The sequence below is a fragment of the Eriocheir sinensis genome, chromosome 53, assembly GCF_024679095.1.
Source record: "Eriocheir sinensis breed Jianghai 21 chromosome 53, ASM2467909v1, whole genome shotgun sequence".
Classification (NCBI taxonomy): Eukaryota; Metazoa; Arthropoda; class Malacostraca; order Decapoda; family Varunidae; genus Eriocheir; species Eriocheir sinensis.
The window spans coordinates 3,265,348-3,278,792 of NC_066561.1; the positions used below are offsets into that span (position 1 = coordinate 3,265,348).

At 41.6% G+C, this 13,445-nt stretch overlaps 1 protein-coding gene across 5 annotated transcripts in view; it reads right to left on the minus strand.

The window, feature by feature from the left end:
- The window catches only part of LOC126983192 (exportin-6-like), a 38,324-nt gene extending 26,132 nt beyond the window's left edge, over positions 1–12,192 (minus strand). For 2 of the 5 annotated variants that reach the window (XM_050835768.1, XM_050835763.1), the window contains exons 1-6: positions 12,072–12,192; positions 6,216–6,263; positions 5,313–5,516; positions 4,420–4,617; positions 3,980–4,139; positions 3–128 (exon numbers count right to left, since the gene is read on the minus strand). In XM_050835768.1, coding sequence (XP_050691725.1) covers positions 3–128; positions 3,980–4,139; positions 4,420–4,617; positions 5,313–5,516; positions 6,216–6,218 — 691 coding nt within the window. In that variant the 5' untranslated portion in view covers positions 6,219–6,263; positions 12,072–12,192. Of the gene's footprint in view, positions 1–2; positions 129–3,979; positions 4,140–4,419; positions 4,618–5,312; positions 5,517–6,215; positions 6,264–6,802; positions 7,048–11,992 lie in introns of all 5 variants that reach the window. The other 3 variants (XM_050835764.1, XM_050835766.1, XM_050835765.1) reach the window with 3 other exon arrangements.
- Positions 12,193–13,445: the final 1,253 nt, after the last annotated feature.

Genomic DNA, 13,445 nt, shown 5'->3' on the forward strand with positions numbered 1-13,445 from the left:
ACCTGTCTGTATGGGAGAGGAGGAGAGGCCTGAGCGACTTGGTGAGTGGCTGTGAGAGTGTGTGGGTGAGGGTGGAGGAGTGGCTGTCACTGCATTCTTGTGTTTCTCCACCACACCCTCAAGCAAACCTGCAAGACAAACACATACAAATATAATTAAGACAATAAGACAGCTCTACAAATGATTACACGCCAACAACAAATTTATCGTCTAAGGTTTTTTTAGCTGTTTTAGGAAAATTTTGATGTGCTGAATCCAAAACTCACATTGGTTTTGCTCAATCAGGTCAACTTTTTTATCTATCGCCACATGATGTTTTTTACATTTTTTTTATACGTACTGGTATTTTCCATTTATATGAGGCAAAATTCTTTCTTATTTCTTTAAATAAATGAATTCTGAAGAGTTTACAAGCACCAATTTTTTACTAACTGATATTTTTCTTTTTACAAAGAGGCAGGACAACAGGGCACAAAAAAAAAAAAAAAAAATAAAAAAAAAAAAAAAACTTCGCTGCTCCTAAAGTAAAAAAAAAAGAGTGAAAGGAAGGAAGATCAAATACAGGAGGAGCGGTGTCTGATACCCTCCTCTTGAAAGAGTTTAGTCAGAGGCAGGAGGAAATACAGATGAAGGAAGATTGTTCCAGAGTTTACCAGGTGAGGGATGAAAGAATGCTGGTTAATTATCTGCATAAAGGGGTTTTGGACATAGGGATGATGATGAGTAGAAAAAGTAGTGCAGCGGGCCGCTGGAGGGGGGAGGCATGCAGTTAGCAAGTTCAGAAGAGCAGTCAAAATATCGATAGAAGATAGAAAGAGAGGCAACATTGCGGCGGAATTTAAGAGGTAGAAGACTATCAGTATGAGGAGGAGTGCTGATGAGACGAAGAGCCTTAGCCTCCACTCTGTCCAGAAGAGCTGTGTGAGTTGAGCCCCCCCACACATGAGATGCATACTCCATACGAGGGCAGACAAGGCCCCTGTATATGGCCAGAAGATCTTGCAAAAATGAGCCCGATGTATTCTGCTACATCTGCGGTGAATACACTGTTGTTCCTAACAGGAATCCAGTCACAAGTTTCATAAAGCGTGCTTACCATACTTATTCTGGTATAAAACTTGGGCGCCACACATGGTATGCAAGACATGCACCGGGTATCTGCGTCGTTGGACCAAGAACAAGAAGAGTTGTCTGAAGTTTAGAATTCCCATGGTATGGAGGGAGCCGACAAACCATGGCACTGACTGCTACTTCTGCATTATTGATTTGACTGGGATCAACAGAAAGAACCAGAGCAGCCTCAAGTACCCTGATCTTGAATCAGCACATCGTCCTGTAGCTCATTGTGATGAAATTCCAGTACCAGTCTTTGGAGAACTTCCTGATAGTGACAAAGATTCCTCCAGTGTTGAAGAAAATGAAGAAGTGGTTCTTGACGATGATGCTCCACATCCTTATTCTCAAAAGGAGCTAAATGATCTAGTTTGCGATCTCGGCTTGTCAAAGTCCTCTGCCGAACTGTTGGCATCCAGATTGAAGGAAAGAAAATTCCTCTCTGACAGTTCTCGCATCACCTTCTACCACAACAGACATCAAGAGTACCTCCATTTTTTCTCTGAAGAAAAGGACTTGGTGTACTGTATAGATATTGTGCAGCTTCTGCACAAGCTTGGAGTGCTACAGTACCAACATGAAGATTAGAGACTGTTCACTGACAGCAACAAGCGATCGCTGAAATGTGTTTTGCTGCACAACGGCAACCAGTTTGCCTCTGTACCTCTCGCTCACTCAACTAAACTGAAGGAGAAGTATGAAGCGGTGAAGTACATGTTGGAGAAAATTTGTTATGATCAGCATGAGTGGTTGATTTGTGTTGACCTGCAGATGGTGAACTTTTTGTTGGGACAACAGTCCGGGTTCACCAAGTACCCGTGCTTTCTGTGCATGTGGGATAGTAGGGACAAAGCTCAGCATTACACAAAGAAGGACAGAACTGTACAGGAGGAGTTGGTGCCTTGCAGAGCAAGGAACATCATACACAACCCTCTGGTGGACAGAGACAGGATACTCTTCCCACCACTGCACATCAAGCTCGGCTTGATCAAACAGTTCACCAAAGCTCTGGACAAGGATGGCGGCTGCTTCATTTACTTGTGCCATGCTTTTCCAGGATTGACCATGGAGAAGTTGAAAGCTGGCATCTTTGACGCCCCTCAACTCTGTCAGCTCATCAGAGATCCAGAGTTTGAAAACTCAATGAACGAAGTGGAACTGGAAGCGTGGAAGGCTTTTGTTCTTGTCGTGAAGAACTTTATTGGCAACAAGAAGGCCAGGAACTACATAGAACTTGTCACCAATATGCTGATTGCTTTCAGAAACCTCAGATGCAACATGAGCATCAAAATGCATTACTTATTCTCAAATATGGATCGGTTTCCTGAGAATCTGGGATCAATGAGTGACGAGCAGGGGGAGCGATTCCATCAGGGCATGAAAGATATGGAGACCAGGTATAGCTGGGATGCAGTCATGATGGCCGATCACTGTCGGACTCTGAAGAGAGACATCCCTACCGCTGAGCATTCTAGGAGTTTGAAGAAACAGAAGTTCATGCCCTGAATTTTGAACAATGATGACCTAATATCCAATTTACATGTACTTACCTTTATCAATGTCTACTATTCAATGTACACTTATCAATTTATGTAACATTTAATTAATAAATTGTGTTCGAAAATGATTTTTTTTATCTTAAAAAAACAATTTCAGATGAGAAATATTAACCCCTTCACTCCGGCGACGCCGATGTCGACGGCGTCACCGTATGGAAAGGATTAGTCCTCTTCTAAACCTCTTAAGAGGAAATGGAAGAGGATTTAGAGGAATTCTGAGGAGGATTGAGAGGTTTAGAAGAGGATTAATCCTCTTCCATTTCCTCTTGACCCTTTCCATACTGTGACGTCTGCGGCACGGATGGAAAGGGTTAACAAAAATCAACCAAAAATGTCACAAAAATGTAAACGATTTAGTTATAAGATCGGATTTTAAAAAAATTGACTTAGCACAAAAACCTGACCTGATCGAGAGAAACGGGTGTCATTTTCAGATTCAGTAGTGCAAATTTGTCCTAAATCATTTGAAAAAACTTAGACAACATACAGTTTCTCTTTTTGTAACCCAGTGTTATCATTATCTCATCACCACACAGTTGATCAATTATGGGCTAATTTTTACAAATTTACTCTGTCACTGGACACAGAAAGAGGGGAAAAACATAGGCTATCAAATAGACACAAGTCCATTCATATACTCTTTAACCCTTTCATGGCTAAACGCTCGCAGCGAACATTAGGCATATTTGCTGGTGGTGCTAAACGTTTGCTGCGAGCTCAGGATTGCCAATTGAGTGGGTTCTTCACTTAATTTGGTGGAAAATCATATCAGCCCAGCGCGGAAAATCTACAGACGAGTAACTGGTGGATGTTCTTGCCCAATATAGCAGCATTTTTGCATAGCTTCACCTATCACCTGACTGATTCTTTGACCAAATAGTTGTAAATATTGCAGTTGGCAATACTACCTTGCAAGAACCTCAAGGAGAGATGTCCACAGTTCCCTCAATATGGCTGATCATCGCGCACGCACTGACGTAAGTGTTAACATTCAACACTCCCTGAATGTGCATGTACGTTCGCAAGAGAGGCATACATAACCAACTCCTATAGATCTGGACCTCCTCTTTCCTATGGTGTTTTTGGTTTTTAGCTGTGATGAATAGTTTTTTGAGATACAGAGGTTAAAAGAGACCCCCCATTGGGCTGCCTGACTGCGCCTGAGGGGATAGTCGCGTCTCGCACCACGCGCAAAGAAAGGGTTAAATGCCCTAAAATACTAAGTCTCATTTAAATGATTACTTATTCCTCCTCAAGATCTGATTTAGGAGTTGTGAATCTTCATTTTTTTTGTAATCAATCCTTACCAGAGAGGAGTGTGAGCATGGTGGGGACTTGCTGAGACAAGAGGCGCCTCAGCTCTGTCCTGCGGGAGTATGACAGCTCCTCTCGGGGACACGCCAGCTCCTCACTTATGGTCTGCAAGAACACGATGCACAGCACCACTGTGTCTGGACTTCGGGAGAGCTGCAAGGAAGAGGAAAAGGAAAACTGAACTTACATCCCCCGCAAATTTAACTTATGTCCCTTGCAGTTGGCAATAAGCTAATTTCATGCCTTTAACCTATACTTTTATTTATTTCATGAATAAACAAATAGTCAATGATTTTTACTGAAGCAGCCCATCAATACTTGTGGACAAAACCAATGTAAAATTCACCCCACTGCAGCCTACGATGACCTTATCAATTAAGTCTTAAAAAGGTTTTACTTTAATCTATCACAAACTAATAGCTTAAAAACTTACAGACAAAATATTAGTGAAGAAATCAGGGTAGAAGTGTGGCCAAGAGAGGCGGGCAATGTCCACCACCAATTTGACCAACTTGTTGCGGATGTAGTATGGCGCCACCTTGTGATTCTCCAGCACGAACCTGTACAAGGTCGAGCGGATCTCTGTCCTCTCTTCTGGCATGAGTCCAACCCATTGCTTATTGATGATGTTCTGAAAAAAGGTTGAAGCAGGCCTTTTGTTAAAGCAAGAGCAAAATTTGAAGGAAATTTAAGTTCCCATCTAACTGGTTTACTTCAACTGGATTATGTAAAATTGGGAGCATATGCTGTTTGCTGTGCATGGCTGTGGTGCTCATCTCCATGCCACTGACCCTTGAGCCTGTGGTGGGCAAGAACCTATTAACCTGGGACACAGGGCAAGTGCAACAACTGGGTAACCACAGTTTACCTCCCTCAGGTTTCTCCAGATACACATTTACTGACCATCCCAAAGGAAGAATTAACAGCTGGGTGGACTGCCCACTGACTGCCAAGGCCAGGATTCAAACCTAGGCCTGCAGATTTGTAGTTAGACATGATAACCACTGCACTACAGAGATGCATAAACTATATTGTAAACTCAAAGCTAGCAGATATATGAGTGCAGAGTAAAATGACAACATGACCACATTCAAACACATGAGATTGAGTTACTGTTAAATATACCTATACATACCCTAAAAACAGATTCCTGATTGACTAAAGTTAAAATGACAAGAAAAGGTACTATATTTGTTGCAGCACAAAATCAAGACATTGTTGATCAATTTTTTACTGATGGGAAAAGGAAATGGTTGAAGGGCTAAAATACTAAGAAAAAAGCTCATAACATTTTTCTCAATAACAAACTATACATCACTACAATACCTCGAGGGTGGTAAGGCAGTACATGGAGACATAGGAGTTGTGTGTGTGGGCAAGGTAGTACAGGCACTGCTTCCAGGCTCCTCGCTGCTGCCCAAAATTCCCCAAGATGGTCTCAATGTCCCGCTTCCGGCTGTTGCTTGTTCCCAGACCAAAGAACTCAGTCATGAGGCCCTCCAGAGCCATGAGGGAGTCCTGGTCGGTGGCCTGGTGGGGAAGGGGAGGGAGAAGGAAGGTGTGAGGCACTTGGCTGTGATGGGTGAATCAACTTGGGGGATAGGGGACAGGTATACAAGGACATTGATTTAATATGAGAAAGGAGTCAAAGAAACTTTAGATTAATTGGCCTGTTTACAGACAGGCATTTTGATGCCTATTACCACCATAATTATAATTTTCTCTTAACTTCCTAAAGCAGAGGGGTGACTTAGCTATTTTTCAATACAAATTTGGTAAGAGAATTTGACACTGATTGTCACAGCATAGTAAGATAATATTACAGGCATGTCCATATAGCATGATTTGCATATATTTGAGTATAATAAAGCTATTTCTATCATGTTATCTGATAAAAACCCTCATTATATAAAAGCTCATTCTGCAGACCGGAGACCTGGCAATCCAAATGGCAAGTCAAAAATGTGACCACTCTGACACGTGTTCTAGGCAAAATATAGCTAGGGTGGAGGAGGCTGTCCATAACCTCAACCATCTGGAGAATAGGAGCTATTCCCTTTGTCACCCCATGAAATGCAGTGGAATACAGACATTCTTTACTAGCAGACTACTGAGGTGACCGATTTTGAAATATAATTTTTCTTTTAGGGTAACCACTGTACTGAGAATAATTTCAATATTGCTTCAAGCATCTGAGACCAAACTTATCTCTATACATTGTTTACTTACCATTGTTAGTGTAGATGTGGTGCCAAGCTGTAAGGAATGGGCCAGCTCCTGCAGGATATTGAAAATGCAAGTGTGAAAGTCATTTACGGCTAAAATTTTAAAAAATGAGACAAGCTGAAAATCCAAGAGTTTACGTCACAAATGTCACCACAACGCCCTTTCCTGGCCAAGGATGGAAAACCTGAAGGATCGGACAAGGAACCATATAGGTACAACTCAAACATGTATGGTTCCGACTGAAGTTGACAGACCTGACACACTGACCAGGGGACAACCTCTTCTACTGTGGTACCCATTTAGGGCTGACAAGGTTTTGGAATTATTAGCATATAATTTAAAATCTGGCCTCAGTTTATCCATTTTCTTCCATATTTTCTCCTTGATTAATAAAAATAAATAAATAAATAAATAAATAAAATAAAACCACTTGCCATGTCATCAGTATACTTATTATTTAATACCATATTCATGGCTCACTTTTCTTGCAATGATGATACAAAGGTCAAAACATTAATTAAAGGGAAACAACCCCCAACAAGAAAATTCATGTTCTCTCTACAAAGGAGCGAAAGGCGTCTTGTCATCACCTACACGATGCTGGAGAGTGGAATGCCAAACGCAGCACCCCAGGGAGAAGTTTCCATCCAATGTCAGACCAAGTCTAGCTGTGGCAGATAATCCTACAGGACAAGTGGTGTCTCCCAGAGGACTAAAACTGTCCAGGCAGAAAGCTTCTACAATGTTGAGTCCAGACAGTGCAACTGCCTCCCTAGACAAAACAGACTTGACTGGGTGCAGCACTGAAGCTTTTAAGAAGAGGCTGAATATTTTCCTGGAAAGGGAGCAACTAGTTACTGAGTATTGGTCTTGTCATCACTATTTTACAGTGATATGTTACTATCTGTTAAGTTAAAATAGGATTAAGTTAATCAGCAAATAGTTCTTAACTAATCAAGCTCTGATAAGTTATCATTTTAACCAGTTTTACTGAGCACCTCAGTAAATAACTAGTACAACACAGCACACTTATTTGCCGAGCTGCTCAGCAAATAACTGCACGACATCAACCTTATTCAACCAACACTGCTTGGCAAGTGAGTGAGTGGTTGTGGTCCTGCGTGGATGTGTGTTGCATCTAGCTCCACACAGAAAGTGTCGACATGGCTGTAAGGGGCAAGGGACTGGGGGATTTGTGCTCTTTTTGTGTGGAATTCTCAGGCGAGAAGTGGATTGGATGCTGTTCATGTCCTAGGTGGTGTCATGTGAAGTGTACTAATTTGACTGGAATCAAGCAGAATAATATACCCAAAATAAATTGGATATGCACCACATGCCTCCATAAAGCATCTCTGGCAACCAGCATTGTGGAAAAATTGGATGAATTCAAGCAAGACTTATCTGAAGAAATATCTGTGGTGAAAGATGAGGTTGAATCAAGGGCTGAGAAGGTGCATGAGGGGCTGGGATCAGTTGTTGATACGATTTGTGCTGAGTATGCTGAATCCAGTAGGGCTGAGGTGGCGAAGAGAAGCAGGAAATTGAAGAAGAATCTCCTAGTTGTGAAAACTTCTACCCAGGAAAGGAAAAGGAGGCAACAGACATGATGGATGAAGTCTCCCAGGCATTGAATGGCATTCAAATAACTGATTCAAGATTCACAAATGAAGGTAATATTGTCATGAACTTTGACAATGAGAACACAAGGGATGAGGCTGCTCAAAAATTGGAGTCTGCTGAACAAATTAGTAACAGGAGTGTTGGAAAAGTGGAACCAAAGATCATGATATGCAATGTGCATAAAGAGGAGACCAAGGAAAAAATAAGAGAGACCATCTTAGACCGCAACGAGTTCTTACGCACAATTCAGGGTATTGAGAATAAAATTGAGCTGATTTTTAGTAAGCCTGCAGCTGGCGGCACGATGCACTACATTATGAGATGCGACCCAACTGTTAGAGAGCTGATTTACAAGAATCACAAGTTAAAATTAGAATGAGGAATATACACAGTGAGAGACAGATACCATGCAATTGTATGCTATCATTGTCAGGGATACGGCCATCTTGAGGCCAACTGTGCTGCTAAGAGGAATGGAGAAGCCCCAAAAATGTAATAAATGCACTGGCAATCATAAATCAAAGAAGTGCACCATGGCTGAGAAGAAATGCATAAATTGTGTGAGGTACAAGAAGCCTGAAATCAACCACTCAGCAAATGACCAGTGTTGTGTAGTTCTTCAGACTGAAATTGAGAGAATTCGTAACATAACCGATCATGGCTATTAATTAGTGTTTGTACTCTAAGATAAATTGTGTGTGATAAATGTTCAGTGAGTTGGAAATAATCGTTGGATATTTAATTGTGATACTATAAAAAAAATATCAGATATGAAAACTGAACCAATGGATATTTGTGATACTATTCATGAAAAGCAATTAAGACTCCCTCACTCACTACGACATTTGAGACTAAGTACATCGAGGATCATTATTGAGGCTAACATTGTAATTGTTGACGGCCCTCGTAGGGCGCTTCACTAGCAGTGGAGCGGGGCCTGAGACCTCATCAACGGTATACGGTAAATGGTGAATAGCTTTCCTAGAAACCATATCAGACAAGCCTCCAGTAGATCACATGGTGAGGAGCAAGGTCATAATTAATTATCAACCAGCTACAATACAAGATAACTAAGCAAAGATGTGGCAGCAGTGAAACCTAGGTTGGTTATGATGATCAAAATCTAAATCAGAGACAAATAGAACAGGTAAACTTGAGAGGCTGGGTAGTCTGGAAGCCATGTCTTTAAGAACTTACATACACACATCAGAACCACTTAGTTATGTTATTTTAAGATAAGGAAAGTAAAACTCAGATAAACTCATAAAATACAGTGAGGAAAATAAACCTTCTATAAATTGGACCTCTATATACCAGATATCTGATAAATCGAACTCCTTCATCGCTCCGAACACATTTCCATAAATCGGACAAAAATCCAGGACATGCGGTGCATGTCCAGACAGCATCTGGGTGGATATTTGTCAGATGAAGATCTAGTTTATAGCAAGGAATTTGGCGTGAGTCCAGACTAAATCATTGTAAAACAAAGGCTGTCACTCTCACATGTGCTGTCCCTTGTGAACCCTCATTGGCGCATGGCAAGAGGAACATTGCTACTCAGTGATTTTATTTTTCAATTGTATCGACATACGGGAGCAATAGAGATATTAATTTTGAAATTCAATGATAAATTGGATTTGTGTACACCAGATGCAACTCATAACATATTCACCTGCCAGTAGCTTTTCTGACATGCATGGCATGCCTCATACTTTGCTTTGTTTACAACTTTACAAACACCACCGCCCCGTTCCACAAGACTGTACTCTAGAGCCGTATAAATTTAAATCAATACAGCTCTGCTCTGCATCAGATCCTGTGGTGTCTTACTATAGTGGTGATAGTTTACTAGGTAAAGATTCGTTTTAGTACCGTGCCAGTATCTCTATCTACTTTATGAAACATTACTATCTTTTCATATATCTTTTCTACAAACCTTCAACAGTCATGGAAACGCTTTCAAAATCCAATTCAAGGACTTTTTTTTTACTCTTGAAAATAGGGAATAATGTTTATGAAAGCGCATCGCCTCCTCTGGCGGTTGCCACGGCGACGGTGCCACCGCCGCAGCCACAAAATAGCTCACAGAGGGTTAAGGGTGTGGGAGCATATTTAAACGGTAATTATTGAGAATCACTACGTGCCTCCAAAATACGATATTATGCCTCCGTATTATAGTTAAGGGACGAAATACATGTCCCTTAATCATAAAATGAAGGCGGAAAAACTTAAAAGTAAAGAAAAAGTGGTAAAGGTAGTGAAAAGGCATATTATACATACGCGCGCCGCTTTGTTTTGATGGCGGCCATTGGGAAGTGAGCAGTGTTGCCAACGATCCGGTTAGCGATGGTACGCTAGGTTAGCGATGGTATGCTTAGTTAGCCATTAACCCACGCATGTGAGACCAGGTCCACCACGCGTGGTTATTTATTTTTTTTAGAACACGCACCTTTACCTAATACTATACCCGGCCCAAACCTTCACAAAACCCTTTGGGTAAAGGTGCGTTCTAAAAAAATAAATAACCATGCGTGGTGGACCTGGTTTCACATGCGTGGGCTAATGGCTAACTAAACGTACCATCGCTAACCGGATTGTTGGCAACACTGCTCACTTCCCAATGGCCGCCATCAAAATAAAGCGTACATATGTATATATCTTTTCATTACCTTTACCACTTTTTCTTTACTTTTAAGTTTTTCCGCCTTCATATTATAGTTAAGGGACATGTATTTCGTCCCTTAAGTATAATAGGGAGGCGTAATGTCGTATTTTGGAGGCGCATAGTGATTCTCAATAATTACCATTTAAACTACTCCAACCGAACTTTACGACCTCCTAATGGGGGGGCTGCGACCCCCTCGACCCCCCCAAATGTATATGCAACTTATTCTGCGAGGAGGAATTTCTCGCAAAACCAGCTGCACCGCGGCCGTCACCAGAGAAAACCTGTTATTTTTATGCAAATACTGCGAATTTTATCATGGAGCATGAATATAACCTAACCTAACCTAACAAAACCCTCTGCGAGCTATTTTGCGGTGGTGGTGCCACGGCCAGCACCAGAGGGGGCGACGCGCTTTCGTAAACATTATCCCCTATTTTCAAGAGTTGGATTTTCAAAGCGTTTCCATGACTGTTGAAGGTTTGTAGAAAAGATATATGAAGAGCTACTGATGTTTCATAAAGTAGGTAATGAGATACTGGCACAGTACTAAAACATATCTTTACTGTTTACTATCCACAGCGGTGATAGGTTACTATCCATAGTACTGATAGGTTACTCTCCATAGTGTTAATAGGTTACTATCCAGTGATGATAGGTTACTATCTGTTAGGGTAACAGGGTTCTGTTAGTCTAAAAAAACTGCGGAGTGACAGAGCCCGGGTTTGGTGGTGTTCTTGCTCAACAATCTTGGGTGTTATTCTGTATATTTACCTTACTTTCTGTATTTTATCTCAAAACAACTCAAAATTGTGAAAAAAAACCTCCTAAGACAATTTTTTACCCTTTGTTGTGTGGAAGCTCTGGGGTTATGGCACCAACAGCTTTCCCTAAGCTTTGGCCTTGGGTATATGGATATCATGAGCCAGGTAAACATGCAGGATGAGGGCAGACAGGTGTGGCAGCCATGTTTGGGTTCCTTATGTGACTCCTCCCTCTTTCCCAGGTACTAAGCCAGGCCAGGGGCAGGTGAAAGGACTCAGGCATCAGAGTAGGGGTGAGCCAGGACGCCCCGGGACCCCTCTAACAGGCCTTCCTGCAGCTCCTCCCGCTATCACGGCAGGACATGGAGGGTGTGATAACTTATGGGGTGATATGGTTCCAGGCTTTGGCTTTCCACCTTTCATTCCTAATTCCTGTTGATCAGTAATACTCCCTCGTTCCCTAAGATCAGCCAGAAGGATATATTTCCGCGGGTAATGTTATCTGTACGTGTTCCGCCTCACCCCAGGACAGGATGCCAATATTACCCCCTCCACCCTTACTCCTGGATGCGAATATTAACGTCCCGGGGTCTGTGGATTAAATATTAGTGTATTACCCTATCAATAACATCCTTCCCTTTCCCTCTCAGCATTATGCACTTTCGTATGAGGAAGAGATGCACGAGTTCCGTAACCTTGGCAGTGAGACAGTCCTTCCGTCCCCTCACCGGCTCTGCTCTCCTGTGCCTTCCTCCTGCGGGTTAATAGTAGCATAGGGGTCAGGGCAGGCTCCCGAGGGCGGCCTACCTGCTAGAGTGGCGATAAGAAGGCCATGGCGAGGCGATCACAGGTCCGGGGAGCGCGGCGCCGCCAGCCACCCAGCGTCCTTGTGTTTGACAGACGACAGGCACAGGGAGGGAGCGGGGAGGAGTAAAGCACGGAGATATGGCGATAAAAGAGAAGTAAAGCACGGAGATAAGGCGATAAAAGAGAAGTAAAGGCAATAAAAGAGAAGTAAAGCACGGAGATAAAGCAATAAAAGAGAGATAAAGCAATAAAAGAGAAGTAAAGCACGGAGATAAGGCGATAAAAGAGAAGTAAAGCACGGAGATAAGGCGATAAAAGAGAAGTAAAGGCAATAAAAGAGAAGTAAAGCACGGAGATAAAGCGATGAAAGAGAAGTAAAGGCAATAAAAGAGAAGTAAAGCACGGAGATAAGGCAATAAAAGAGAAGTAAAGGCAATAAAAGAGAAGTAAAGCACGGAGATAAGGCAATAAAAGAGAAGTAAAGGCAATAAAAGAGAAGTAAAGCACGGAGATAAGGCAATAAAAGAGAAGTAAAGGCAATAAGAGAGGTAAAGCACGGATCGAGATAAGGCAATAAAAGAGAATTAAGTAAAGGCAATAAAAGAGAAGTAAAGCACGGAGATAAAGCGATAAAAGAGAAGTAAAGGCAATAAAAGAGAAGTAAAGCACGGAGATAAGGCAATAAAAGAGAAGTAAAGGCAATAAAAGAGAGGTAAAGCACGGATCGAGATAAGGCGATAAAAGAGAAGTAAAGGCAATAAAAGAGAAGTAAAGCACGGAGATGAAGCAATAAAAGAGATAAAGCAATAAAAGAGAAGTAAAGCACGGAGATAAGGCGAGAAAAGAGAAGTAAAGCAATAAAAGATAAGTAAAGCACGGAGGTAAAGCGATAAAAGAGAAGTAAAGCACGGAGATAAGGCAATAAAAGAGAAGTAAAGCACGGAGATAAAGCGATAAAAGAGAAGTAAAGCACGGAGATAAAGCGATAAAAGAGAAGTAAAGCACGGAGATAAAGCGATAAAAGAGAAGTAAAGCACGGAGATAAAGCAATAAAAGAGAAGTAAAGCACGGAGATAAAGCAATAAAAGAGACGGAGATAAAGCGATAAAAGAGAAGTAAAGCACGGAGATAAAGCGATAAAAGAGAAGTAAAGCACGGAGATAAAGCGATAAAAGAGAAGTAAAGCACGGAGATAAAGCGATAAAAGAGAAGTAAAGCACGGAGATAAAGCGATAAAAGAGAAGTAAAGCACGGAGATAAAGCGATAAAAGAGAAGTAAAGGCAATAAAAGAGAAGTAAAGGCAATAAAAGAGAAGTAAAGCACGGAGATAAAGCGATAAAAGAGAAGTAAAGGCAATAAAAGAGAAGTAAAGC